Source organism: Molossus molossus, unplaced genomic scaffold, assembly GCF_014108415.1.
Source record: "Molossus molossus isolate mMolMol1 unplaced genomic scaffold, mMolMol1.p scaffold_m16_p_11, whole genome shotgun sequence".
Taxonomy (NCBI): domain Eukaryota; kingdom Metazoa; phylum Chordata; class Mammalia; order Chiroptera; family Molossidae; genus Molossus; species Molossus molossus.
In genome coordinates, this window is record NW_023425346.1 from 46,095,396 (window position 1) to 46,121,912 (window position 26,517).

The 26,517-nt window shown below is 35.8% G+C and overlaps 1 protein-coding gene across 1 annotated transcript in view; it reads right to left on the reverse strand.

Moving 5' to 3' along the window:
- Positions 1–2,804: 2,804 nt before the first annotated feature.
- The window catches only part of COBLL1 (cordon-bleu WH2 repeat protein like 1), a 71,810-nt gene continuing 48,097 nt past the window's right edge, over positions 2,805–26,517 (reverse strand). Inside the window, exons 8-15 of the mRNA XM_036253330.1 lie at positions 25,045–25,198; positions 24,546–24,620; positions 23,254–23,373; positions 19,099–19,330; positions 17,195–17,289; positions 11,751–13,285; positions 9,337–9,513; positions 2,805–3,047 (exon numbers count right to left, since the gene is read on the reverse strand). Coding sequence (XP_036109223.1) covers positions 2,961–3,047; positions 9,337–9,513; positions 11,751–13,285; positions 17,195–17,289; positions 19,099–19,330; positions 23,254–23,373; positions 24,546–24,620; positions 25,045–25,198 — 2,475 coding nt within the window. The 3' untranslated portion in view covers positions 2,805–2,960. The remainder of the gene's footprint in view (positions 3,048–9,336; positions 9,514–11,750; positions 13,286–17,194; positions 17,290–19,098; positions 19,331–23,253; positions 23,374–24,545; positions 24,621–25,044; positions 25,199–26,517) is intronic.

A 26,517-nucleotide genomic window follows, 5' to 3' on the forward strand; every position in this document is an offset into this window, starting at 1 on the left:
TGTATATTAATGGTCATGTACATATCCCCCTTAGTCCTATGTAATCTTTTAAAAATATTTTAATTATGAACTATTTCAAATATGCTAAAATCTAGAGGAAAACAAGTATTTGTTTTCAAAAAGAAGTTTATAAAATATTACAAACACAACTGATGCTTCCTGTAAATCTCCCCAATCCAATATTCATTTTTTGGTTTGTACCAGCAAAACTTTGTATTTTATTTTTTGTAAGAACACAGACATAATATATAGTATCATTTACATATTTTATACTTATATAAACAGCTATAAGAAAACATGCATTGTTTCACAACTTGCTTTTCTTATTATTTTTGAGATGTATCTAGGTTGACAGGTCTAAGTCTAGTTTGGTCATTTTAACTGTTGTACAGAATTCCATTATATGAATATACTCCCAGTGCTGAGTGATGGTTAGGACTCCTTTCTGCTGCATGCACAAGGCTGCCATGACCATGTTTGCATATGCGTCCTTACGCACATGCGTGCATACTTCTTTAAGGTAACATGGTAAGAGACTTCTCATTTTACCAGATGCTGCAAATTTGATGGTTGTACCTGTGTATTTTCCCACCAACTTAAATAGTTCCCACTGCTTCATTGTCCTTAAAAACATTATTTTTTGCTAACTTGATGGGTGTAATATGGTATCATGTGTTTTAAATTTCTATTTCCTTGATTATTAGTGAAGAGTATATTGTCCATGTTTACAGGCCTTTCAGATGTTTTCTTGTAAGAAGTACTTTTGTTTTTTCAGTGTGTTTATATTTCTAGTGGGTAGTTTCTTGGTTTTTATGAGTTTTTGGAATTTCTACATTTTTTATGAATTATCCCTTATATGTTAAAAACACTTTGTAGCTTATTTTTTTCACTTTTATAGTACTTAATGTAAATATAACTTTTAACTTTTCATATATTTAAATTTATCAGCTTTTATGACTATGCTTCTTTTGATTGAAATAATTTTTTTCCGTGCCGAGGACTAAAAATGTTGAATTTATTCATCTAGGTTTAATATTACTTTTAAAAGTTGTCTTTAATCCAACTCAAATACATTTGCTTATGATTTGAGATAGGAATACAAATTCTTTTTTCCTCCAAGTGTAAAATCAAATATATAAATACAATTTTTTTTTTTATCCTCACCTGAGGACTTTTTTTTGTCTTTTTGCACTTATCTTCAGATAGAGTGGGAGAGAGAAGGGGGTAAGAGAGAGAGAAACACTGATGTGAGAGAGACAAATCGAGTGGTTGCCACCCACACGACCCCAACAGGGGCCGGGGACAAACTGCAACCGAGGTACATGTCTTCAGCGGAAACTGAACCCAGGACTCTCTGGTCCATGGGCTGACACTCTAACCGCTGGGCCAAACCAGCCAGGGCTATAAACACAATTTTTCACAAAGTCACTCCTGTCCCTACTGGTTTATAATGACGTAACTTAAGTTTTCATATATGATGGTCTCTCCAAGTGTGATGAAAAGAAATAGCAGCATTTAACACTTAATTGTACTTGCCAGGTGCCGGGAACTATGCTAAGCATTTTACATGCTTTGAGCTTGCGTTTTAGAGTTATAATGCCTGGGCTTACATGTAGACTAGGAAACCCTAATAAGTGGTAGGGGTTACTTTACTTGTTTGTTTTACTGGCTAACAGAGAGGTGTTCATCTGGTGAAGTACATAATAGGCTGGTTGACACAAACTACATTAAAAAATAAGCACCCCAAATATATAACTTGCTTTTATTAAACAGAGGGAAAAAAATCAACACATTTTCCAAAGAGGCAGGTATCTCAGTAGCTTTAGTGAAAACCAACTTAACATCAGCTTGACAAAACTTTTAGAATAAGTGAACAATTAAATTCTTAAAGTAAGAATCAAATATTAACAGGCTCTAGACTCCAGAACACTTGTAAGCCAACAAACTAGGCACTGTTTCGCTTAACAGTTTTAGCTTTAATGTAAATATATATTATTATTTAGAATATTAGCATCTGAACTACATAATGACTTTTTATTTAAATCATTTTACTTTAATTACAACCAAGATTTCTGGAATCTCCAAGTAGTCTTTAAAGTTTTCCAATATGGACATAAACTAACCCCTATTCCTCTCTACATATTAAATGTGAAAAAATTGTCACAATATATCAACATTTTCACAGGAAGATTTTTAAGGCTTCTGGTACATAAAATGTATAATATCTGTGGGACAATAGTATCATAATTATATACAGAAAATATTTAAAATTTACCTTGTGTAATTTAAGTCCTAAAGATTAAAAAACCAAGTGTTTCATATTGGTAAAATATTAAAATATAATGTGCTTCCCTTAAATTTGACACTGATTGTATAATTATAAAAAGAACACAAAAGAATTGCACAGTAAATGATTCATCACCGAAATTAACTGTTGAACTAAATATACTTATTTGATATCATTAGTTTTCTAGGTTATACTTTCTGCACAAAACAGGCTTTAGTATAACTTGCAAGCATTTGTAATTAAACCGTGACATTGAGGCAGCCAATGTCAGATCTAGTTTTCCCTAGTTATTCCTGAATCATTCAAATATGTCTATGACTCTTAATTTATTCCTTTGTCTAAGTCACATTGCAGAGAATGTGTCAATAAGTGAAATAAAAAAATGACTATTTCTCATTTGAAAAAAATGAAAGTCATTAACACCTTGTCTTAAAGTTCTAACGTAGCATATTCAGCTCTTAAGGCAAAAAAGAAAAGAAAAAGATAAAAATATTATTATAAATTATAAATTCTGGTAATTCTCTTTTGGCATGAAAAGCCACAGCACAAAGTCTTACACTTTAATAGATAATATATTAGTGTACATCTGAATATACATTTGCCAACATTCTCCACTAGCGTGAAGTTGTTCTGGGAAGTGGAGGAGGTGAGGCGCTGTATGTCAGGGCAACATTCAATGGCCGTCCTGGGCATCAAGGGACACAGAATGACGAAGTCGTGACTTTCCATTCATAGATATTGTATTTGATGGAACAGTAACCTAAGAGAAAGAAACACACTTTGCACCCGTCAATTTAAAATGGGACAGCTGTCTAATTTTTCAACAATTACTACATTTAACTTCTGTTTAATTGTAAATGCTAGCATTTAGTATTTATTATGCAATAAATTACAAATAATCAGGAATAAATGTTCCCTCTACCATGAAATTAAAAATGAAAGAGTTGTTATTTCCACAACAAACAAGTTAAATAATCCATTAACACATCTTAGTCTTTACAAAATTGCCAAATCAACTCAAAGGACAAGAGCACAAACAGACTGCAGACCAAGCTGTTAAATAGCATTTTTAGCTAGATTAATTCTGGCTCCTCAAAAGTGCCTTGGATCCCGGCTGGCGTGGCTCAGTAAATTGAGTGTCATCCATGGACTGAGAGGTCCTGGTTTGACTCCCAGACAGGGTACATGCCTGGGTTGCAGGCTCATCCCCAGTGTGGGGCATGCTGGAGGCAGCCAACTGATGTTTCTCTTTCACACTAATGTTTCTATCTCTCTTCCTTCCTCTCTCTCTAAAAAAATCAATAAAAACATGCATATTTTTTTAAAGTGTCTTGAAAAATGTAGAAAAATACAGTGAATTCCACAAAACAATACATTTTACAATATTTGTTTTGATGGTATATATTAATTTGATGTTTCCCTCACAAGTAGCCATTGCTTATAAGGGAAAAAAGGAGCTTTGATTTTCTTATAAAGGGCTAAGAATGTCAAATGTATGACTTATACCAAAACAACTGCAGAATATAAAGGTTTTTTGTTTTGTTTTGTTTTCCCAGTAAATAAACTCATAAATTCTAAAATTGTATGGCAAAGTTTTCTATTTATAAAGTGTAAATGAATGAAGAACATTATAACAAAAATTTACTAAATAGTTTGTAATTTCAACATTTAGAAAAATGGAAAAAAAATCATCTGGATTTTAAATAGTAAATAGGTATAATATTTTTCACATCAAACATGACAGTATTTTAAGAAGCACAGTTTATTGGCTACGCATATGCATGTATGCGTAACCAATGGACATAGATAACAATGCTTTCCTGGTGGGGTTGGGGGAGCAGAATAGGGAAGAGGGTGTCTGGGGGGAAAAGGAGAAACATCTGTAATAAAAATAAATATATTAAGAAAATAAATAATAAAAAATATTTTACACCAAACAAAGTAAACTCACAATCCAATCAAAGATGACCAAACATTCAAAGTGGCAGAAAAATATGATCCATAATGAAGATAAACATGTTATATTAAAAAAAAAAAACACACACAGTTTATCTCTAGATTATAATTTGACTGGTTTAGATTCATAACCAAACATTGTCGTCTTTTCATGAGAAGAGACTTGAAGTACAAAAGGCCACTGATTCTGCCTAGCAACAAAATAAGTAGTGAAAGGTAAAATGAAATTGGCAAATTTGGTTTGAATTTGGTTTCCTTGTACTTCATTTGTTGCCTTTTACTAAGTGAAGATTGGTCATCTAAACTAGTCAGTTTTCTGGACTCTCTTATGAATCCAGGGTGGGGTAGAAAGGTTGCCATAATCCACCTGAAATAAAATGGCTAAGAAGAGAAGTTGCCACTAGGGGAAGAGAAACTCATCTGCACCCTGTTTAGTCCTCACATAGGGTTTCTTTGCAAGTATAGCCAACAAACCACACACAGGTAAGCTGTCATTACGTAACCTTGTTCCAAAAAGTCTCTGTGTGTAAAAGCTATCCTTGTAATTTTTGCCAAAATTGCAGTTCACATAATTCTTTATAAAGTGAGAGAGAAAATTTGTTTTAAGCATTTATAAAACATACTGATGGCTCCAAATGTCTACAAGTAAAAGATGTTCATTGTCACACTATTTTTAGTGAAAAACTAACCAATAAGGAGCAAGTAAGTTTATATACATTGGCAAATAGTATCTATTCTTAAAAGAATAGCATACACACACACACACACACACACACACACACACACGTATGTAATAAGATGGAGAGCTTCAGAGATGTGTTTATGAATGTTTTATAGAAGATTCTATTTTTATTACAAAAATCAAATATGTTTACATACTACAAAAATGGTCTGGAAGATCACACTGTAATCTATCTAGAGCAGTTACTTTGGGGAAGGAAACTGTATTTTGTTTGTTATTTAAAAATGTGTTTACTGAGCTGTCAGACATGAGAAGACATCATTAAAATTCTGTTCTATGGATTCTGTGGGTCAGAGACCTTTTCTGCCACTTTGTACTCATATTCGTTTCAGTACCTGGCACAGGGGACACTAATAAATCTTTCTTGAATGGAATATGGTAACTTTTACAAGCATGTATAAAGTAAAAAAATATTGTTTAATTTTTGAGCAATGAACATTTGACATTTATAAATAAAGATATTTTTTAAAAGAAACATTTAAAAATTTAATGATACGAGCATGGTCTAGTTGACTGTTTACCCTTGGAGTTTAAAAGACTTTCAGGAATATTCACATAGCTTTATTTCCATAAAGAGCATTAACTATGAAACTATCATTTACTTTTACTTTGAAAAATGTATGGAAAGAACTGCCCACCAGAAACCCCTGATAGTTGAAATTCAAACTAAGAAAATATGAAAATATGAAAAAAAAACACAATTAAATAAACAAAACAGGCCAGCAGGATTCTGGGTGACTTTCCCAGTTTTTTCTTCCCTCCAGATTTCTATCTAGCCAAAGATAAGTTTTACTTACATTCCGAGGAAAGACTTAATAACAAGTACTAAGTATCATTCATCAGTTTATTTTCAGACTTCATTTTTACAAACCTATATTCTACTTGTAACATGTAACAGCCTTCAGTAATTCAAGCACCATTAGGAACTGCAAGCTGCCAAAGAAACTCTTACGTCAACTCAACAATAAGGAATTACTTAATGTCTTATTCTCTGAAAACAATTTGCTGACTCATATATCAATCTTAGTATCAGACACATTTTATAAAATGCCAAGCTAGAATTATGAATGCTTCATCTGAAGACAAATTTCTGTGACTACATGGGGGCCGAATGAGAGTAAGGTATGGGAAAAAACCTTAAGAAACAAGGAAAAAACACAGCATGACTACGTTTACACGAGAGCAATCAACTAGATCATTGTTCTAATGGGAACCGACTATTATAATGAAGGTTAACTGCTCTGTAGGAACCAGAGCCATGAGGCAGGTTGGTACCTGGAGTTAAACTGAACATTTAGGTGCCAGAATAAAGGCGAGCCCTGAGCCAACTTTCTGATGAACAACTTAAACCTACTGTCAAAATCACTAGAGATTTTGTTTGGCAGTGTAACTGTTGTTCTATTTAAAAAATGTTAGGATTTCAAACAAACCAGGAGAAATGTTTCATACAGGACAGAAATGTAGGACTTAAGCAAATATCACAAGAAATTAGAGCCTTCTAGTGCCCGATTTTACCACCTTGGGCAACTTTTCGAAATATAATACTTTCACAGAAAAGTGCACTGAATTTAAACAGCCTAATGAAAAGAAACACAAACATGTACATAACCCACCGCCTCCCCGCTGACCTTGTCTTTGTTTAACTTTTTGACATTTTATTCATCATGGATTTTGCATTAATTTGGACATTTAAAAAATATTGCTTTAAGGTAATATTTACCTTGACGATTTAGTGTTTTTGGTTCCCTCTTAAATTGTGTGCCTGTCCTGCTCCGATAAGCCCCTAACAACCACTTGGCTTCCCCTCTGAAAGAAAACCACTATCTGGATTTTTATAATTACTTCCTTGCTTTGGAAAATAATTGCCATCTACCATGTATCACTAAACAACATAATTTAGTTTTGCCGTGCTGTCAAACTTTACACATGTTTCTTTTATATGTATCTATATTGTTGCAATTAGCTCTATTTTGTTCAATTTATTGCTATATGATAGTTTTGAATATTGCTATATGATGTTTTGAATATACTATTTATTCTACTATTTTTGGATATTTTGGTTATATTTCTTGGAAGCTTTACAAACAATATTGAATAGTCTATACATGAGTCTGGTGCACATGTTTCTGGTGTATATAACTACAAGTGATCGTGAAGCAGAAGCTGACCACGAAGTGTGGATACTATGAACTTTATTAGGCCCTGTGTCCATCCTTAGTAGAACACAATGAATTTTTAAAAGAATTTTCATTAAACACAATTTAGGAGCTGGCACTATGCAGACTCAGAGCTGTCCATAACCTCCTACTGAGACAGATAAAATTCAGACTCAAAAGAACCTGAGGTAATGAGTTATAAACAGCACACAATTATAGGATCATCCTTTTTGGGGCCTGTCTTCTGTGTTGATTCACATCCAGCTCATTCTGGAAGCAATGCAAGTTTTATCTGTGAAGAGGCTGCCAAATCAGGGCCCGAAAAACACCAAGCATACAGCTGCTTGCCTGTACAATTCTGTCGGCCTAAGAGGCATTTCCAACTCAATGCACTGTTTTCTACAGTTAGTTCATTGAAATGGATTAATACATCCACGGGCTTAGTAGGAAGACACTGCAACTATTTCCTGTGTAGTTACTTGGTTCTTCTGTGGGCCTGATGCGTCACTGTTTCTCAGTCCCAGGCAGTGAACCCCTGAAGGCAGAGGCTTCATTTTACTCATTCTTGTCTCCTTAATATCTAGTACAATGTTTGATACTCATGTGCTTAAAAAATGCTTGTGAGATTTATTGAAGTGAGAAAGCTTTAGATTGGAAGTGATATATTTGACATACATCCTTAACTTACAAGATAAAAAAATTTTTTTTCATAAATGAGAATGTTTGATTTAACAGGAGCATATTTCTCCACAAAAATATAAATGTCACCCGGCTGGTGTGGTTAAGTGGACTGAGCATGTCACATGCACCAGGAGGTCACCGGTTCCATTCCCAGTCAGGGCACATGCCCAGGTTGTGGGCTCGATCCCCAGTAGGGGGCATGCAGGAGGCAGCCAATCGATGTTTCTCTCTCACATTGATGTTTCTCTCTCTCTCTATTTGTATACACACACACACACACACACACACACATATACATATATATAGAGAGAGTAAATATCATAGCCTGTGAAGTATCAATTTTAATATGCAAAGTTCTACCAAATTTTTTGCTGCCTGGCACCAAACTTCAGGCTACAAATACTCTATAAAAACTTTAATCTCAAGTCCCTAAAGTATCCCTTCACATATCCTCCACTCGTGACACACACACAGCATTTTGCCTTGTCTCCCTGTGCCCAGCCGGGAGCGCCAAGCCCGGGTCAGAGCGGCTGTCACTCCGCATGAGACTGCCGGAGGAGCAGGCCAGCCACGGACAGCGCCCGGGATCCTGCCCTTCTTCCCATGGTCGCAGCATTCCTGTCGCTTCACAGATTTCATTTCTGTTGAGCTCAGTGTTTTACTGAACAAGTCTCTTACTCTTCTCTAAATAGCTTCTAAAATGATTACAGAAGGAATTCACAAAATGAAATGCCTAGGGAGTCAGTGGGACAATGAGCATTTTACTTGTTTTGGGTGTTGAGGAACTTGCCACCAAGAGGACCGAGGGGAGAACCAGAAAGACATTTGGGGAGACAACGGGCCCTGGGACGTCCGCGTGATGCCAGGCTTCAGGCTCCTCCATGCCCCCTTTCAGCGGATGAGGGCGGCAGCGGGAGGACATCACCTACAATACTTCCCTGTGACAGCTGTTTGGTGTCTGCTCCTGAAGCTCCCCACACCTCGGGGCAGAGGCGCTAAAGGACTCTAGTTGGGCATTATTAGAACTTGGATTTCTACAACTGGTCTTATCTCAGTTCTCCAGGTTTTCTCTACATCTTTTGGTTTGCCCTCCCCCTCTCCACCCCCACCTAATCCCATATGTGGTAGTAACCTGATTACCTTAGTAACCATGACAGAAAACGTGCAGGTTACCATCATTAGTGCAGCTTCTCTGGAACAGGGAGGGATTTTCTTTCCAAAAGAATCTTTCTTGTTGGGCTTTCTATAGTCCAGGTACTTTCTATATATAGGTATTCAATGAGCATAAGACATGTTCTGCACCTGGCCCATGTGTGGAAACAGACCTGAGATGTTTTTAAATATGTGTAAGATTCTGGACTCTCTGATACTTAAAAAATGACCCCTGACATAAAGGAGTAACTTCTGAATCTTCCCTATTTAAGTTTAAATGCCACAAAACAATTTCCCCTAAGTATTAGTTTGACGATGTTGAAAATAAACCCACTGTCGCCCATCTGATACAGAAAACTTACCCTTTTCAATTTGGCAGCAGCCTCTCCGGAACGAATTGCAGTCAGTAAACTCTGCCGGATCTCTTCTGGGTCAGAGCTTTGGAATGTTAAAGAACTTTGCCTCTTTAGGGAGAATGCTGGGCATTCGGTTGGAGATGGTATTTGGGAATTCTGCTCATTATGTGCAGAGTTATTTTCCTAAAACAATAAATGCAAAATATTTATATGAATACCAACTGAAGAATGGGCTATTTTTCAATATTTTCCTTCATCAGTAGTTCTTTAAGAATCACCATTTGCCCAGCCAGTGTGGTTCAGTGGATTGAACGTCACCCCATGCACCAAGAGGTCACTGGTTCGATTTCTGGTCAGGGCACATGCCCATGTTGTGGGCTCAATCAACAGTGGGGGTCGTGCAGGAGGCAGCCAATCAATGTTCTCTTTCACATTGATGTTTCTATCTTTCTCTCCCTTCCTCTCTATCTAAATATGAATAAAAAATGTTTAAAAAAGAAAAAGAATCACCATTTGTGCATTAGTTTTCTAGACATAGCTTTATTTCCTCACCCACTGAACTATCTTGGTTGCCAGAGCTCAGTTGGAAAGAGGGTGTTAATTTCCCTTCTCTTGAATTGGAAGGATGCTAAAGAAGGAAAGTGGTACCTCTCTGTTTCATGAACACAAGGGTAATTTTACTGTCCTTGAGACAAATAAGTCTGATTTCTCCAATGGAGTTGGTTAAGAGAGCCAAATGAATTAAGAAAAAGATTCCGCAGACTAAAAAATAACCCATTTTTACAGTTCCAACATTATTATGTTGTGAAGTTGTTATTTTTGATGGTACAAAATAGACAAATATTGGTTGAACCTAACCACATATCATCTAATGAAACATTAATGATTATGCTACATGTAACCATTTGTGTTTCTGGAGGTCACAGGGACTAAGTGATGACAATGTTTTCTTTATTTTTCCCCATGAAAGCTAAAACAAAATATTAGGAATTTCCAATGTAACAATTAAACATTTAATTAAACTTCTTAGGAATGAATATTTAGTAACAAATTTAACTGGCAGCTTTCATCAAAATATTTTAAATATGTCTCTTTCAAACTGCCAGATAAATAGCTTTACAAATGATGAGCTAAACAGAGCTCAGACAGTGGCTCGAAGACTGTGTTATCTAAATCAAGCTTCTGTGGGTTAGGAAAGGTATCCCATTCTAAGGAAAAAACACAGGCTTTGTTCCCAAGTGAAGAATTAATCTCATATCATATATCTCTTCCTGACATTATGTCAAAGTAATAAACATGAATGTGAAACACATGAAGAAATATTCTTCAAGATAAATATTGCGTTTACATTATGGAAAAATCTTGACTTGGCAATATGGTTAATGTCTGTTAGCCTTGGAATGTTTGAAAAAGTTGTATAAATACATCTGGAGCTGTCGCACGGATATGGAAGTATTCTTTAAACACTATCAGAGTAAAAGTACACAAAGTATTTTTTAAAGATTGCTTGGGGATTAGCATAATTCATCCTGCAAGTTTCATCCTCGCCTTTGACTATCTGAACCTGGCAAATTGTAAATTGAGCCAATGCGAAGTCAACAAATACCTGCTTTTTTGTAAATTATTAAGGTTATAGAGAGATTGAATGATATTTTGGTCAACATATGGATAAGTGGGAAAGCTGACACAATTAACAAAGTGAGAAATTAAGAAAATTACATATTTAAACTCTGGTTTTAATTTATTTATATGTAAAAATGTTTGATAAGCTGAGGTTAAGTGTATATGACAGAAAATGCATAGCTGAGAGACACAGCCATTTTATCTAGGCTTTGATACTGTTTATATTTCTATATAATTAAAATTATTTTGCAATTATGTAGAATTGGAGAAAAACAAATAAACCAGAACATCCAGAAAGTCACAAATTGAGATAAGCAAAACAGGAAAATATAGTCAGAATTATATGCTACACAAACGTATGAGCAAAGAAACGAAATCATTTGCTGATGAGATAATTATACGGTGGCTTTATAGTAATGCCCAATCAGATTATATGGATTATAATAACTCTGAGAGTAAACTATCAGATTCTATGTATGATACAGTCGTTTTTCCAAAACCGCGATAGAGTGAAACCGCGCAAGTCCAAGCGCGAAGTGGGGCGGGATGAGTGTAAATAAAGAAAGAATCCAACTTTGCGGAAACTCATTTATCGCGGTAGAGTCTGGTACCGAGGAACCGCGATAAAGGAGGGCCGACTGTACTCTTTCTACAGTGGGCAGTTCGATGTTAGATCACTGGAGGGAATTCAGACAAATAATACACAAGCATAGGGACATGTCTGTTAATCTCCACTTAAACCATGCTGTGTAAGAACCCCTTATTTTTAAAAAGGTAACATTTACCTTATTACTCACCCCTAGGTGTGGGTTGCCCTCAAGTTTATTTGCAGAAGGAGCCCTCCCTTCCTCTGTGCCACCCGGAGATCGCGGAGATGCACCCTCAGGGCACGACTCGGTGCGCACTTTGCTGAACGACTGGGACCGCTTCACTACAGCCAGGGCAAAGGGCGAAGGCGCGGAGCTCGAGTAGGGTCGTGGGGCACCAAAGGTTTTCAGAGTCCTCAGGTTGAGTGCTGCTGACCGACTGGTGGGAAGAGAAACAGGTTTCGGAGCTACGGGAGGCGGAGAGGTTTCCGGAGGCCTCGGACTGCGGACATCCTCCCTGTCTTTAACTTGGGGCTGCGCTGGAGAGGGAGTCGTTTCACTTGGGGGAGGAAGTGCTTGCTCTGGAGGAGGTATCACGTCCCTTTCCACCTCTTTCTTGACCAGCTCCTTCGGAGTGGCATTAGGGGTAGTGTGGACACTCTTGGCGGCTGCGGACGTCACATAGTGACCTGAAACTCTTTTTTGCATTTGCAAGAAAAAAGAACTTGGTTTGGTCTGGGAATTTGAAACTCGAGATTTAAGTTTTGACTCCAAAATATTGTTTATATCTTCCAAATTTGGCACAAAAGGAGCTGTGCCAGTGTCCCTCATCACTCTGGGGGTGGGTTTCAGAGGATCTGCCGTGGTGCCGTGGGGCGCACTCTCCACACGGGGTGCCCGATGCTCCGGTGTCAGGGTAGGCTTGGGTTTAAGATTTATCTGGGGCTCCTTCTGACTTTCAGAAATAACAAAATCTTCTGTTTGGATTGCCGTCTCTTTCACATTCTCATGAATGTGCTTTTTCCCTAAAGTATGTATATCCTGATCATCTTCATACCCTAAGGTTTCTGATTCCCAATCTTTTAAAAGTTCCAGGGATTTGGGAGGCACTATTTTATAAGTAGTCATCCCAATTTTGGGTATATATTCTCTTGTAATTTCATTTGAAGGTTTGGGCTTGGGATTGTAGTCTTGTCTGTAAAGTGGATAATTCTTCATATAAGAAGCAGTTGAATTTTTACTAATCCCATCTACAGGAGGCAAAAGAGCATCATTACCATGTGTATAAATTGGATCTTTTATGGTGAGCTGACCTTCTGAATGTGCAGTTAGGGGGCCCTGGAATTCTCTGGAGGTATCTATGGAATTTTGTGGACTTAAAGATGAATGTTGAGTCAATATGTTGTTACTTGCAGTTTGCACACATTCATCAACTTTGGAGTCAGACAAATGACGTCGGTGATCCCCATCAAAACGATCACAGGAAGCAGTTGTCTGAATTGCCGCATCTTGCATTTTTGTCTTTTCTGCAATGGCTTGATTCGGTTTTTGGCCTGGCACTGGTAAAGCAGCTAGATGATTTTCCTTGTCACTTCCAGCAGTTTCAGTTTTATGTGCCTGAAGTCTGTCAACTTCCACGTCCGCATTATTTTTGGCAACACCTCCTACATTGATTTCTGTTCTCCCCACTCCATTTTTCATATTATCTTCCGTTTTCCTTGAAATGACAATTATTTCATTTTGATCTACTGAGAAAGAAAAAAAAATAGTCATCAAGTGAAGTATATGAATAAAAAAGTAGAAAAACCTTAGTTTGCAGTGCTTGCCTCCCCCACAGTGAAATAGGTTGGTTTGACTTCTACAGAAAATTTTTCAGCTCACTAATGATACGAAACCTGGTCATGGCATTTAGAGAAAACAGCATAGGCTTTGGTATTATGGAGACCTGAGTCTGGACTTTACTAATTATAATCTCTGTGACCACAACTTATTATTTAACCCTTTGAGCCTCAGTTTGCTCAGATGTAAAAAGGTGAAAATATGTATTACAGTTGACCCTTGAAGGATGTGGTGGGTAAGGGTACTGACCTCTACACAACTGAAAATCCAGATATAACTTTTGACTCCCCCAAAACTTTACTAATAGCCTACTGCTGACTAGAAGCCTAACCAGTAACATAAACAGCCTGTGGACCAAAGGGTTGCAGGTTTGATTCCCAGTCAAGGACATGTGCCTGGGTTGCAGGTTCAATCCCTGGCCCCAGTTGGGGTCATGCGGGAAGCAACAGATCAATGTGTGCTTTCTCAGCGATGTTTCTCTCTCTCTCCCCCTCCCTCCTTCCACTCTATCTAAAAAAGTGAATGGACAAATATCCTTGGGTGAGGATTAACAACAACAAAAAGAGTTAAAATAAAAACAGAATCTAAGTTGACTGTCTTGTTAATTAAGTGTCCTCACTAAAGAGGACTGTGTCCTTAGTCATAATACTGCTGATTTCAATTAAATAAAAACAATCAGTGGTGTTTTTTTTTTTTTTTTCTCTTTGGGAAAAGATATTCTATTCTTCTCATGTCAGAATTCAAGTAGAGAAAACAACCTCCCTCTCCCCAGTGCTACTTTTCCTCTTAATTCTAATTCAGACTTCCTGAAAACAAAAATCATTGTTTTAACCTGGTGTCCAGGTTAACAAAGACACAGTTGCCAGCCAAAACCATGATGGCAAAGAATTGGAAGGAGGCTTCTGAAAGGAAACATGGCTTATGAGTTTGCACCATGTGTCTAGTACTGAACAAGTGATTGATTTGTATTCTGTGCTTCTCTAGTCAAATGCCCAGAAGAATCGTTTCTCATGAATGACCAACTAGCCCTTATCTTCAAAATCCTCAGAGACCTCCTCTTTTTTTTTTTTTTAATCCTCATCTGAGGACATTTTTCCATTTTTTGTACAGACAGAGTGGGAGGGAGAGAGAGGAACAAAGAGAGAGAAACATCGATGTGAAAGGGACACATCGAGTGGCTGCCACCCGCATGACCAACCAGGGCCGGGGACAAACTGCAACCGAGGTACGTGCCCTTAGCGGGAACCGAACCCGGGTCTCTCTGGACCGCAGGTGGACGCTCTAACCGCTGAGCCAAACCGGCCAGGGCGAGAGACCTCCTCTTTCAACATGTACAAGTGAAATGTGGGCCTTGGGAGCCAAACTGTGAAAGGATGTCAAGTATTTCTCTATAGTTTTATCATCACTTTCATGTATAAGGTAAACATCAATTTCACTGCCTAAAATGTTGTGATATATTTAAAGTAGTTCCTCTGTTTAAAAAAAAAAAAAAGACAAGTAAAAAAGAAATATATGTATGCAAAAAGATCACACTGCCAGGTAAATATGTATGCAAACAATTTTTTAAAATATCTTCATATTTTTGAAGACTGCCTAATTGTAAAATTTATTGGTCATAGTAGTTTTATATTATGTTGTAAGGTTCCTATACTAAATATACAATTTCCATTTTTATTCTCCCCAAATAAAATGCAACTGATTATAAGAATATGTATTATCTATATGAGTGACTTTTCTCAGTGACAAATAACCATTAAATTTTATGATTTATAAAACCAAGGATACGTGATTAGAAACCATGGAAGAGACCTATATCTGCCTATGTTCTTGTTTACTTGGTTCATAAGTATTTTTAATATCAGTATGAAAAGTACTACTGTACCGTCAACACTGCCTTGAGCACAGAAGTATAGAAGAAATGGTCCCTGACTCTAGGAAATGCACCTAAATGTATTTCTTCTCTCTTCTTTCTCATTTTCCACTGAATATAAGTATCTTCCAGATACAAAATAGAAACATTTTCCAAAAGAAAGAACATCAATGCAAAAATATATTTTAAATTAAATACCCTATAACAAACTCTAATTTATTGGCTTAGAAATGCAAATTTCTATTTTTCACATTTTTGTGGTTGGTTATACCTACTTTATCATTGTCTAAATCTAAATATCTCATCAAAATTTCATAATTATTCCAAATGATTGTCAGGCCTGGACACCTAGAATCATTACTGAATGTCAAACACACCTGATAATGATGCTAACCAAGTGTCAATGATTGGTTAGACCATTTTTTTCAAGAAAAGTCAGTAGAGGGAGAAGGTATATATTTTGTATTATCCTATCCTTTCTCTACTCAAAACTGACACCAATGTCTATGACCTGATGAAAAGACGATTTAGATAAGCATAAGGGGTAGGTAGAAAAAAAGAGGAAAACAAAATAAAACTACTCTAAGGATAACAAATTATTTGAAAAAGCACCTAGAGTTGACAAAGGTCATTGAAAATCAAGTGCAAATGCAAATAAGAATTATCACAGAAGTGCACTTGTAATCCTACCACTACCTTGATGCCAAAATTTTAGCAAAAAATATTTATTCTGATTATGATTCTAAAAAAGAAGGAAGCAGCTTTAAAATCATGATGTCTCAATAGAAATGCTATTGCCATCATAGAACATGTTATGAAAAACTGAATCAAGAGTAAAAGAATGGGGAAATTATACACTTTTAGATTCTTTCAATGTTGTACCTCAGGATGGTATAGACCATGAGAAAAATGAATCAGAGACATATATATTTAAATTAACCATCCCTGATATGGATATATATATGTGTGTGTGTGTGTGTGTGTGTATGTGTGTGTGTGTGTGTGTATATACATATATATATCTCCATCCCTATGTTTGCTAAGAATCTTAACCTAGTTCTAAATGTTAACATAATAGATTGAACTATGAGAATTCATAAACTACTTCCTTATATCCCCTTTGCATTCCTTGCATGTTCTACACACTACTTTTCTAAAATTCAATCTGAGCTATATATTTTAACAGTATCTCAGTATTCTTGTGGGTGTTATGAGGAATTCAAACAAAGTATCATATGTAATTTCTCTGATCCAAGACTGTCCAATCTTGTTGAGGAGTCAAGACTTGAGAACTACAAGGAACAAAATAAGCGAAGTGGCAGGATTTGAATAGTAGTTCAATGGGTCAAGATAGGTTGAAAATTATTTTCCATGCAAAGACAAAAATGCACATAAGCCTAAAGATAGAATTGAGAGAAAAATATCATAAGGAAGAGAAGAACTGTCTTGATTTGGGGGTGGATAGTGGGAAATACTGGTAAGTAACATTATATAATTAGAAGTAAGCCAGACACACAAGTCCACCCAAGGTATAGCAACTTGAGTGTGAAGTAAAACAGGCTAGGACTAAAGAGTCAGTAGAAGGAAAAAAGAGAAATAGATCACAAGTAGATGCATAAACTATACATCTTTAAGGTCTAGGCCAGATAACCTCTGACATTTAACAGAGACAAAAGGGGTACACATGGTAGTTAAAAGCACACTCGGAAGTAATATTGCCTGAGTCCAAATGTGAGGCTCACCACTTAATAACTGTGGTACTTAGGTAAGTTACATAATATCTTTGTGGTTTAATCATCTATAAAATTGGACTAAAGATAATAATGCCTATAAATGAGTTAATATACACAATTAAATGGATTAATATATATAAAGTGTTAAGAATGGCCCTTGGCATATAGTAAGTGCTATGCAAGTGTTGGCTATTAGTGTTTATAGAACTCACCATTCTCTTGGTTTGGGCCCAATGACTTCAAGTTTCTTATATTGCCGACTATCCTCTCTTCATTGCTTGCATTACATACCATCAAGTGTGATCCCCTGCAAAATATAATACTGTGTGTTATATACTGAGATTATTCAAACACACACACACACACACACACACACACACACACACACAATGAGAAAACAGGCAATAATTTCCAAAGACAGATGGACAGAAGTAATAATTTTTTTCTGCCAAATACTGAAAATGTAATAGCAAAGAAAAAAAATGCAACGGAGGGGAAATGCTGCTATGAAACATTAGCTTTCATATGAGGGTCCTATTACAAAGAAAGATGTAAAAAGCTTCTCAAATGGACACTTTCCCGTAAACAATGTCTTTTTGTTATTACTATGTGTCTTTTAAAGAAAGGGGATATAAATGAAACATTTTAGTCTTATTTCTGGCATGGTCAACTGTTCTATTAAATTTTGTTTTTCAATTATGGCTTATATTCAATATTATTTGTACCACTTTAAGGTGTATGGCATACTGCTTAGACAATCATATACTTTACAAAGTGTTCCCCTCAATATTGTAATATATGTAGTTATTACAATATTATTGACTATGTTCCCTACACTGTACTTTTACATCCCCATGAACTATTTTGTAATTTCCCTTCTGTATTTCTCAATCCCTTCGCCTTTTTTTTTTTTTTTTATCCTCACCCGAGGACACTTTTTCATTCTTTGTTCAGATAGAGCAGGAGGGAGAGAGAGAGAGAGAAACATCGATGTGAAAGGGACACATTGAGTGGCTGCCACCCGCACGACCAACCAGGGCCCGGGACAAACTGCAACCGAGGTACGTGCCCTTAGCGGAAACCGAACCCGGGTCTCTCCGGACCGCAGGCTGACGCTCTAACCGCGGAGCCAAACCGGCCAGGGCCCCTTTGCCTTTTTCATTGTTCCCCATCCCCATTTCCTCTGGAAATCATCAGTCTGTTCTTTGTATCTATGAGTCTATTTCTGCTTTGCTTGTTCATTTATTTTGTTCTTTAGATTCCACATGAGAGGAATTATATGGCATCTGTCTTTCCCTGACTGGCTTACTTCATTGAGCTTAATGTGGCAATGGTTAACTTCTAGCAAGTCAGGATGTGACTGACCTCACTGGAGTTTATTGGTGATAGAAGATGTTAATTGGAGACAATCCTATGAAAATTATAGCAAAGCTTTGATGAAGATGGTTTCTTTTGCCTAATCGATTTCATCTTTGTTCATGGTGTGGCATTTTAAACATGATACAAGTGTCCTGTACTATGGTTTTCAATTCCTAGGGTCAAGTGGAAAGTATTCTCTGTATCATAAAGTTGACTGTAAAAATATTAGTAATTGAATATCATACTTCAATATGCAGAATTGTTTTATATATCAGTCAGGGAAAATCTTTGAGGAGCATTTGTTGAAACTGAAAATTAAATGTGTCATTTAGATCAAATAGGTAATAGGTAAAATATATACAATACAAATAAAACTTTTATATGAGTCATATAAATTAACTACATGTTACGGTTTATCTGACAGAGAGATACTGGAACTGCTGAACTTGATTTCATTTAAAAACAATTATATGTAAATAGATACTTTTATTAAACATTTTTATAATGATGGTAAAAGAGAGTCTAAACTAAAGGGACGACTATATTTGCATTTAAAATATTAGACCTAGCCCTGGCTGGTTTGGCCTAGCGGTTGGAGCATCGGCCTGTGGACCAGAGAGTCCTAGGTTCGGTTCCCGCTAGGGGCAAGTACCAAAATAAGTAAGTAAATAAAATAAAATAAAATATCAGATCTATATTTCAGAAGACTAGTATTAAACACACCGCCACCAACATTTCTGGCACACAGACTACTTACTGTGCATCTGTGTTTCTAGTTTCTTGTTTTTCTTTGGAGTTTTGTGAGGACTCTCCAGGATCATTGCCAAGGGCTGACTCAGGATCATTTTTCAGTGTATTTATTATATCAGTGGATCTGACCGCAATATCTTGTGACTTCCCAGAAATATTTCCAGCCTCTTCTTTAGGCACCTCACTCAGTTCTTCCTTTTCATCTATCTCTTCAAGACTATAATCAGAGCTTATTCCAGCTATAAAGAAATGAAGATATAATCCTAAATGTTAATTTGCCTCATTCATGCCATATGATCTTGGCATAGAATAATTAGCTGGACTCTTAAATTCTGGTTAAAAACTAATAGTAAAATACTTCTCTAATGGTGCATAATTTTGTTAACATACAATCAGACACATATAATTCTAAAAATAATATGCTATCACTCTAGGTTTTATTCATGGTAAAAAAGGCATTATTTAAACTCAAACTTCAAGTTATATAGTATTTCATTTAGGAATACAGCTTTCAATTTCAATGATTTTTACATTCATGTAATAATTTGAAATGAAAATGAAAAGAACAACTTTTTTATATTGTCTCTAAGTGCATTTGTAAAATAACTCAGTAGTTATCACACTAACCATAATTGAGAATTATCTGGGCCCCTTTAAAAATACTTATGCTGACACTCTACTCCACACCAGTTAACTCAGAATCTTGAAAGGGTGGGACCAAGAATTTTTAAGGCTTTGCAGGTGATTCTATATGCAACCAGGATTAATAGCCACTGTTTAGATGCTTAATATAATTTAAAAAAAATAGAATTAGTATTAAACAATGAAAATTTTTATTCCCACCCAGTTTAATTCTGAGGCAAACTTTCTTTAACAGGATTTTCCTATATATTATCTTTAACAGGATTTTCCTATATATTATCAGAAAGTATAATGAGCATATATAAGCAGATATGCATACTCACATGCTTCTGTTTTTGTTGTTGTTGGTTTAATATAATTGGAAGCATATTATACATGACGTTTTTCACCTAACATGTTTTTCTTCACTTACTGTATCTTAAAGGTTTCCCCAATATCAATGTTATGTGTGTACATGTATGTGTGCTGCTTTTCAGTAGCTGTGGTGAATATTTCATCGTATAAAAATGTGTTTATCACTATTCCTTAGTACCAACAAGAAATGGCCCACAGGCCATTTAGTTTAATTTAAACTAAAAAATGAGGCTCTGGATCTTTGCTTATTTAAATATAATTCAACACTTTTACTTGCACAATAGCAGCTAAACAGAGTTTAATTTTTTCTACAAATGAGGAGGAAAAGGTGGTGACGCACTGAACTATAGTGATCAGCACATACACAAAACTTAATTAAAACCTTTACATATTTGAAGAATATGTAAAGTACTTAAAATGTATTTCTTTAATTTTAGCTTTAGGCAAACAGAAAAATGTTCTATTTGCACTCTAATAAACAAATATCAAGAATTGTATTGATATTTTTACTGCATATTAAAAAATAGATTATTCAACAGAAAAAAATATTTTAAAAACTTAAGTAAATCTTTAAATATATATCTATATATATACAAATCTTGTTTTATTATATCATGTTAAATAATCATAATGATGCCATTCTGTCTACAAGATTATGTCTATGATAGCATGCTATATCTATGTAAAATATTTTATTCAATTTTCTTTTATTTTTATTGATTTTAGAGAGAGAGAAAGTCTTGGAGAGGGAGGGAGAGATAGAAACATCAATGAGAGAGAACATCGATTGGTTGCCTCCTGCATGCCCCCCACTGGGGATCAGGCCTACAACCTGGCCATGTGCCCTGACCAGGAATTGAACCGGCCACCTCCTGGTACATGGGTTGATGCTGAACCACTGAGCCACACCGGCCGGGCTGTATTAAGAGTATGTTAATATAACTTGAAAACTGTATATTGAGAAAATGATGGCCATTTTGGTATAGAGGCAAACATGTTTTATAAATGGGTTTTCAGTGTATATTAAGCTCTTTCTGAAATTGGATTAACTGAAGTAACATTGAACAAACTACTGATTGTTCATTCCTATTTCTTTCTTGCCCATCACACGTGTCAGAAATACACCACTTTTTATTAAGTATGGTGCCCTCACTGAGAAAAAGATCTCAACTCATTAAAGTATGAAGAATGAGTTATATGTTTCAAAAATATGCTAACATTATTTTTCTGGGATTTTATAACTTAGTAGTTACAAGATTTATTTATAGGCTTGTTTAAATACATACTACTAGCCTGGAAAATATTCCTGTTATTAAATGTCATAGAAAAGGCTATGATTCCTTTTAAAAATTCTAATCCAAGGGAGCTTTCACAGTTGGTTATCTGGCTAGTACAAATTTCTCCAAGCTTTGAAAAATATTAAATCAAGTTTGTTTTGTATGGGTTAATAGACTTATATGATGGCTAAATTTTAGGACTACAGTAGAAAAAATTGGAGTGAGGAGTGTGAAAAGTGAATACTTTTCATAAACGCTATACCACAACTATAGTATTTCAGCTTCAAAGGTATAAAGAAAGAATATTCACTTTGAAAGAACAGTGTTCAAATTCTTAGTGAAGTTTTAAGATTTAACAACTTCCAAAATATAAATGCTGAAAAATTACAAGGATACAAGTTACAAGTGTAATTATTGAAATGTCTTTTACATTTAGCTTTATATAATTTGAATACTTTTTAAGTTTTTCAATCCCTCTAAAGATAACAAAATTGAAACAGAAAATCAAATAAAAAATTATTTAAAATTCACAAAATGAACATGCAAATGAAATTTAAATATTAATTTTCAGAAGATATTTTTATAAGTTTGCAGCATTTTCTTTGTAAGTTATTAAAGCTTAAAATTTCACAGAGACTTTTAGGATACCTTGTATGTTTTTCCTGGACATAATCAAAATGGGAAAATTATTTGACAAATACCCCTTTTTGATAAAATAAAATTTATTACATTAAATCCAGTCTGGTGAATTATTTTTTTTAAATAACTCATTCAAAAAAAAATGTTGACTATGTCAGACATTATTATTGTAGTTGCTACATAGGCAGGGCTGTTTTTTGTTTGTTTGTTTTCATTTTTAAATTGAGGTACAATTTACAATTCGTAAAATTCATCATTTTTGGAATTCATGTTGGAATTTCTAGTTTTGACAAAGGTATATAGTTTCATGACCACCAGCACACTCAAGATATACAACAATTTCATCAACCTCCAAAATTCCCCATGCCCCTTAGAGCCCTTAGTAATCATTATCCCCAGTTTTGCCTTTACGAGACTGATCAATCAAATCAGATAGCATCTAGCCATTTAAGTTTGGCTTCCTTCATTTAACATAATATATCTGAGATTCAGCTACATTGTTGCATGAATTAGTTCTTCGTTCTTTTTTATAGGTAGGTGGTAGTATTCCAAAGTATGGATCAACTAGTTCTTTTTATTCATTCTTCAGTTTAGGGACACTGGATTGTTTCCCATGTTTGGCAATTATGAATAAAAATTCTGTAATATTTCACATGGAAGTTTGTGTTTGCACCTAGGTTTTCATTTTTATTGAGAAAATACCTAGGAGTGGGATTGCTAGATCACACAGAAAACAAATACTTAAATTTTATTATTTTTTAAACACTTGCCAAACTATTTCCTAAACTGGGCACACAGTTTTACATTCCAATAAGCAGTGTCTGATAATATACTAATTTTAAATAACCTGTTTGAGGTGATAAGGGCTTTTTCTGAGTCACTGAAAACTTGAGCAAAATATTCATGATAACATTCAAGTATTACCTAACTATAAAATTTGATATCTGGAAATAGAATAATTCCAACAATTTAAAAATAAAAATCTCCATCAAAAACAGTACTATAGAAAATAAGCCATGCCTCCTAGGTAACAACAGAGAACTTCAAGAAAGAAAAACAATGTGTGTGTATATGTGTACATATATATATATGATTGTATATAGTTACATATGGTTATATAGTTACACACTGAAAATAATAAAGTTCAAATAGTTTGCCAAAAAAGAAGAAAGCTGAATAGATGAGAAACTGGAATTCTTCCGAGCCACGGTTTTACGCATCTTACATCTCGAGAAAGACCAGTCACCTACATGTCAGGGATGCCACGGCTGCGTCGGGAGTTCCAGGGCACTCGGACAGACAGACTTCGTCTGCCAGTTTGGACACAGCGCACTGCTCGGGACTGGGGAGCCCGGGGCCAAGTGAGGCTTCTGCCAAAGAAGTAAAATCTGTGGAAATGGCACTCAAACAACAGAGTTAAGGCAGGCAGAGACCAAGAAGTATTTCAGAAGGAACCAGATTGTTAGCTCATAATTATCCATGCACTAAACAAAAAGAGGTAAAAGGTAAAAAAAAAAGGAAGAGAAAGAGAAACAAGTATCAAGCAAAGGAACAGGAGTGACAGTTTTTTCTAATACTTCAGAATCGTCTTATTTCACTTATATAATTGGATATAATTTAATAAATTTCCTTTTGAAACAAATGGTATTGTTAATATCATTTTGGGTAAAAGTAAAAAAAAAATCATTACTACTTATCTAATGATAACATTTTTAATTACAGAGAAAAGGAGAATTTTTTGTGTAAGATGTGTCCAAATCCCAAATTCCTAAATATCACTTAAATGTAAGAGATTTAGGAGCATTTGGGCGCTTCTGATTTCTTCCTGCATTTGTGAATATGAATTCTAAAAATTAGCTAAGGTTATATTAAGCAATTTTTATACCTATCAAATTATCCTACTGGTATAACAATATTCTATTTTTAATTAGACATCATTAGCCTGTCATAATCATTTATATCTAACTTTAAATTCAGTCTAAGAATTAAGAAACTTTATCATGCTCATTCTTACAATAGCTACTAATAACTATTATTTTAAAATATTAGGCAGTATTAGATTAAATTGTTGTAGTTTAGTGGAATTTCATTTATTAGGAGGGAATCCAAAATGAGAACATATAATAGAAAATATGTCATAATAACACATTTTTACCATTAGATTCGAACCCTTTGTAAGTTAAATTCATACCTAGGACAATTACGAGAAGGATAGTACTTTATACCTTCATGTAAGTTTTCTTTTAAACACCACCAAGATGTCTCATTACCCTTCAGAAGGAGATGAATATCTGATAATCTGACATTACACAGAAATAAACAGGAGACCTGGTAGGGAAAGGACTCAAGGTACCAGAACTAAAATGTTGAGTGTGCCCGCTTCATATTCTAAACCCTGGAGGACATGCTAAAATTTGGGAAATAGAGTCAAAGCATCTGTATCCCCTTCGTATACAGAACATTATAACTACAGTCATTCCTCAACTGTCAAGAAAGATCTTTCTCCGGGATTCCATGACGTGGACAGAGGTGTCATACATACCTGGGCTGGGCAGCCCCTCAGGAGAGCTGGCTTCTGAAACACTGTCTGTGGGAACTGCGTGTACCGACTGCAGGGCTAGAACAGAGAAGCAGCACAACTGAGACACACGCCACAACGCACAAAAGAAACAGCTCTTGGGTGCTTTCACTTATTTTTATATAATTCCCAAAGAGACAGCCATTTCGCTAACCTACCTAGATTTCCATTCCTACACGTAGTCAGTCCTGGAATGGCTGGGTCCTTCCGAACAGATTTACAAACCATGGTTTTCTCACATCCGGATAACGGAGCCAGTGATTTTTTCATTTTATTTTGTCATGTTGCTGATTTTTCAAAAGGTACTTAAGTGAGCATAATTAGCGACTAAGTGCTATTATTAAAATCAATCAATGGAAAGCCTCAGTTTAAGTATCATTGTTTTATAAGCTATATCATTTCTGCTGTCTTGATGAAACAAAACACAGCACAAATGTAGTGTTAATGGGAAGAGGACCATTACCAGTCACATGGCTACTCTCATCACTTTGATGCAGTGGCATTTTGGAGGGTGGAGAAGGTGCCTTTCGCTTTGTCCTTTTCAAAGACGAATTCCCAGTGGATGTGCTACTGAGCTTCAGAGAGCCTGTCCTCGTTACGTCCACGCCACAGGAACTCTATGGAAGACAAAATGACCAAACACAATCTCTATTTGGAAATGAATAGCAAACTTTAGGAAGACCAACTTGACCTCAAACACATCACATGGCACTACGGAACATAAAAGTCATGCATTCAAAAAACGTGTGTGGTGCGTCTGCCAAGTGCCAGGAGCTGGGCTGTGAGATGAATAGGTAAAGAAAAAATAAAATATGATTCTTTTCAAGAAACTTAGGCCAGGATGGGAGACTTACATGCAAAGAAATAATTATAATGTAGGAGTCCTAAATAATACAGTTAAAAACTAATTTTCAAAGAAAAATCTGGGGGAATCATTGGACATAAAATAAGAGGTAAAAAAGGGAAGAATATCTGTACATTAAGAAAGCTGAGCCCTGGCCGGTTTGGCTCAGTGGTTGGAGTGTTGGCCTGTGGTCCAGAGAGACCCCGGTTTGATTCCCTCTAGGGGCACGTATCTCAGTTGCAGTCTGTCCCCGGCCCTCATTGGTTGTGTGGGTGGCAACCACTCAATGTGTCCCTTTCCCATTGATGCTTCTCTCTCTCTCTCTACCTCCCACTCTATCTGAACAAAAATGGAAAGATGTCCTCAGGTGAGGATTAAAAAAGAAAGAAAGAAAGAAAGAAAGCTGAGTTGATTAATCTTTCTCTTTTCAGCACTAATGTTATCAATAGCAAACATTTCAAAAACCTGTATGTCTACCCTAGGCAAGGTCATCTGAGGTCACCGACCCTATGCACGACCCTATGAGTGACGCTCACACTCATAGGAGGTGGCTGTCAGCAGACACGACGACAGTCCTGCTCACCAGGCTGGCAGAGCCGTGCCATCCTGCTCCTTTACAACAGGCCTGCTTCAAAGGATTATTCATGGTTTTTGTCTCCAATTTCTCATTTCCCACTTACACCCTTCCAATCAGATTGCCCCAACCTTTGATCCATTAAAACGATTTCTATCAAGGTCATCAATGACCTCCACGACAATTAAATCAGTGGTTACTTCTTAGAACTAATTTATCTGACCTATTAGCAGCATTCAGCAGCGTTGACTACTCTCTTAGAATCCTCCTCTTTTACCTCCTGGTTACCACAGTCCTCACTCTCACAGATCCGATCTCTGTTTTCTGTTGGTTGCTTTCCATCTCAGGTCTTGGACATGCGTATTCTCTTTAGGAACTCCTGTGTTCACTCTCTTGGTAATCTCCTCTGTCCCCCTGGTTTTATGTATTATATATATAAATATGTTGATGAATTGCACTTAGGCCTCCACCCCGGGCCTCTGTCTGATCTCTACTTAATGAGTAAAACCATTTCAAAC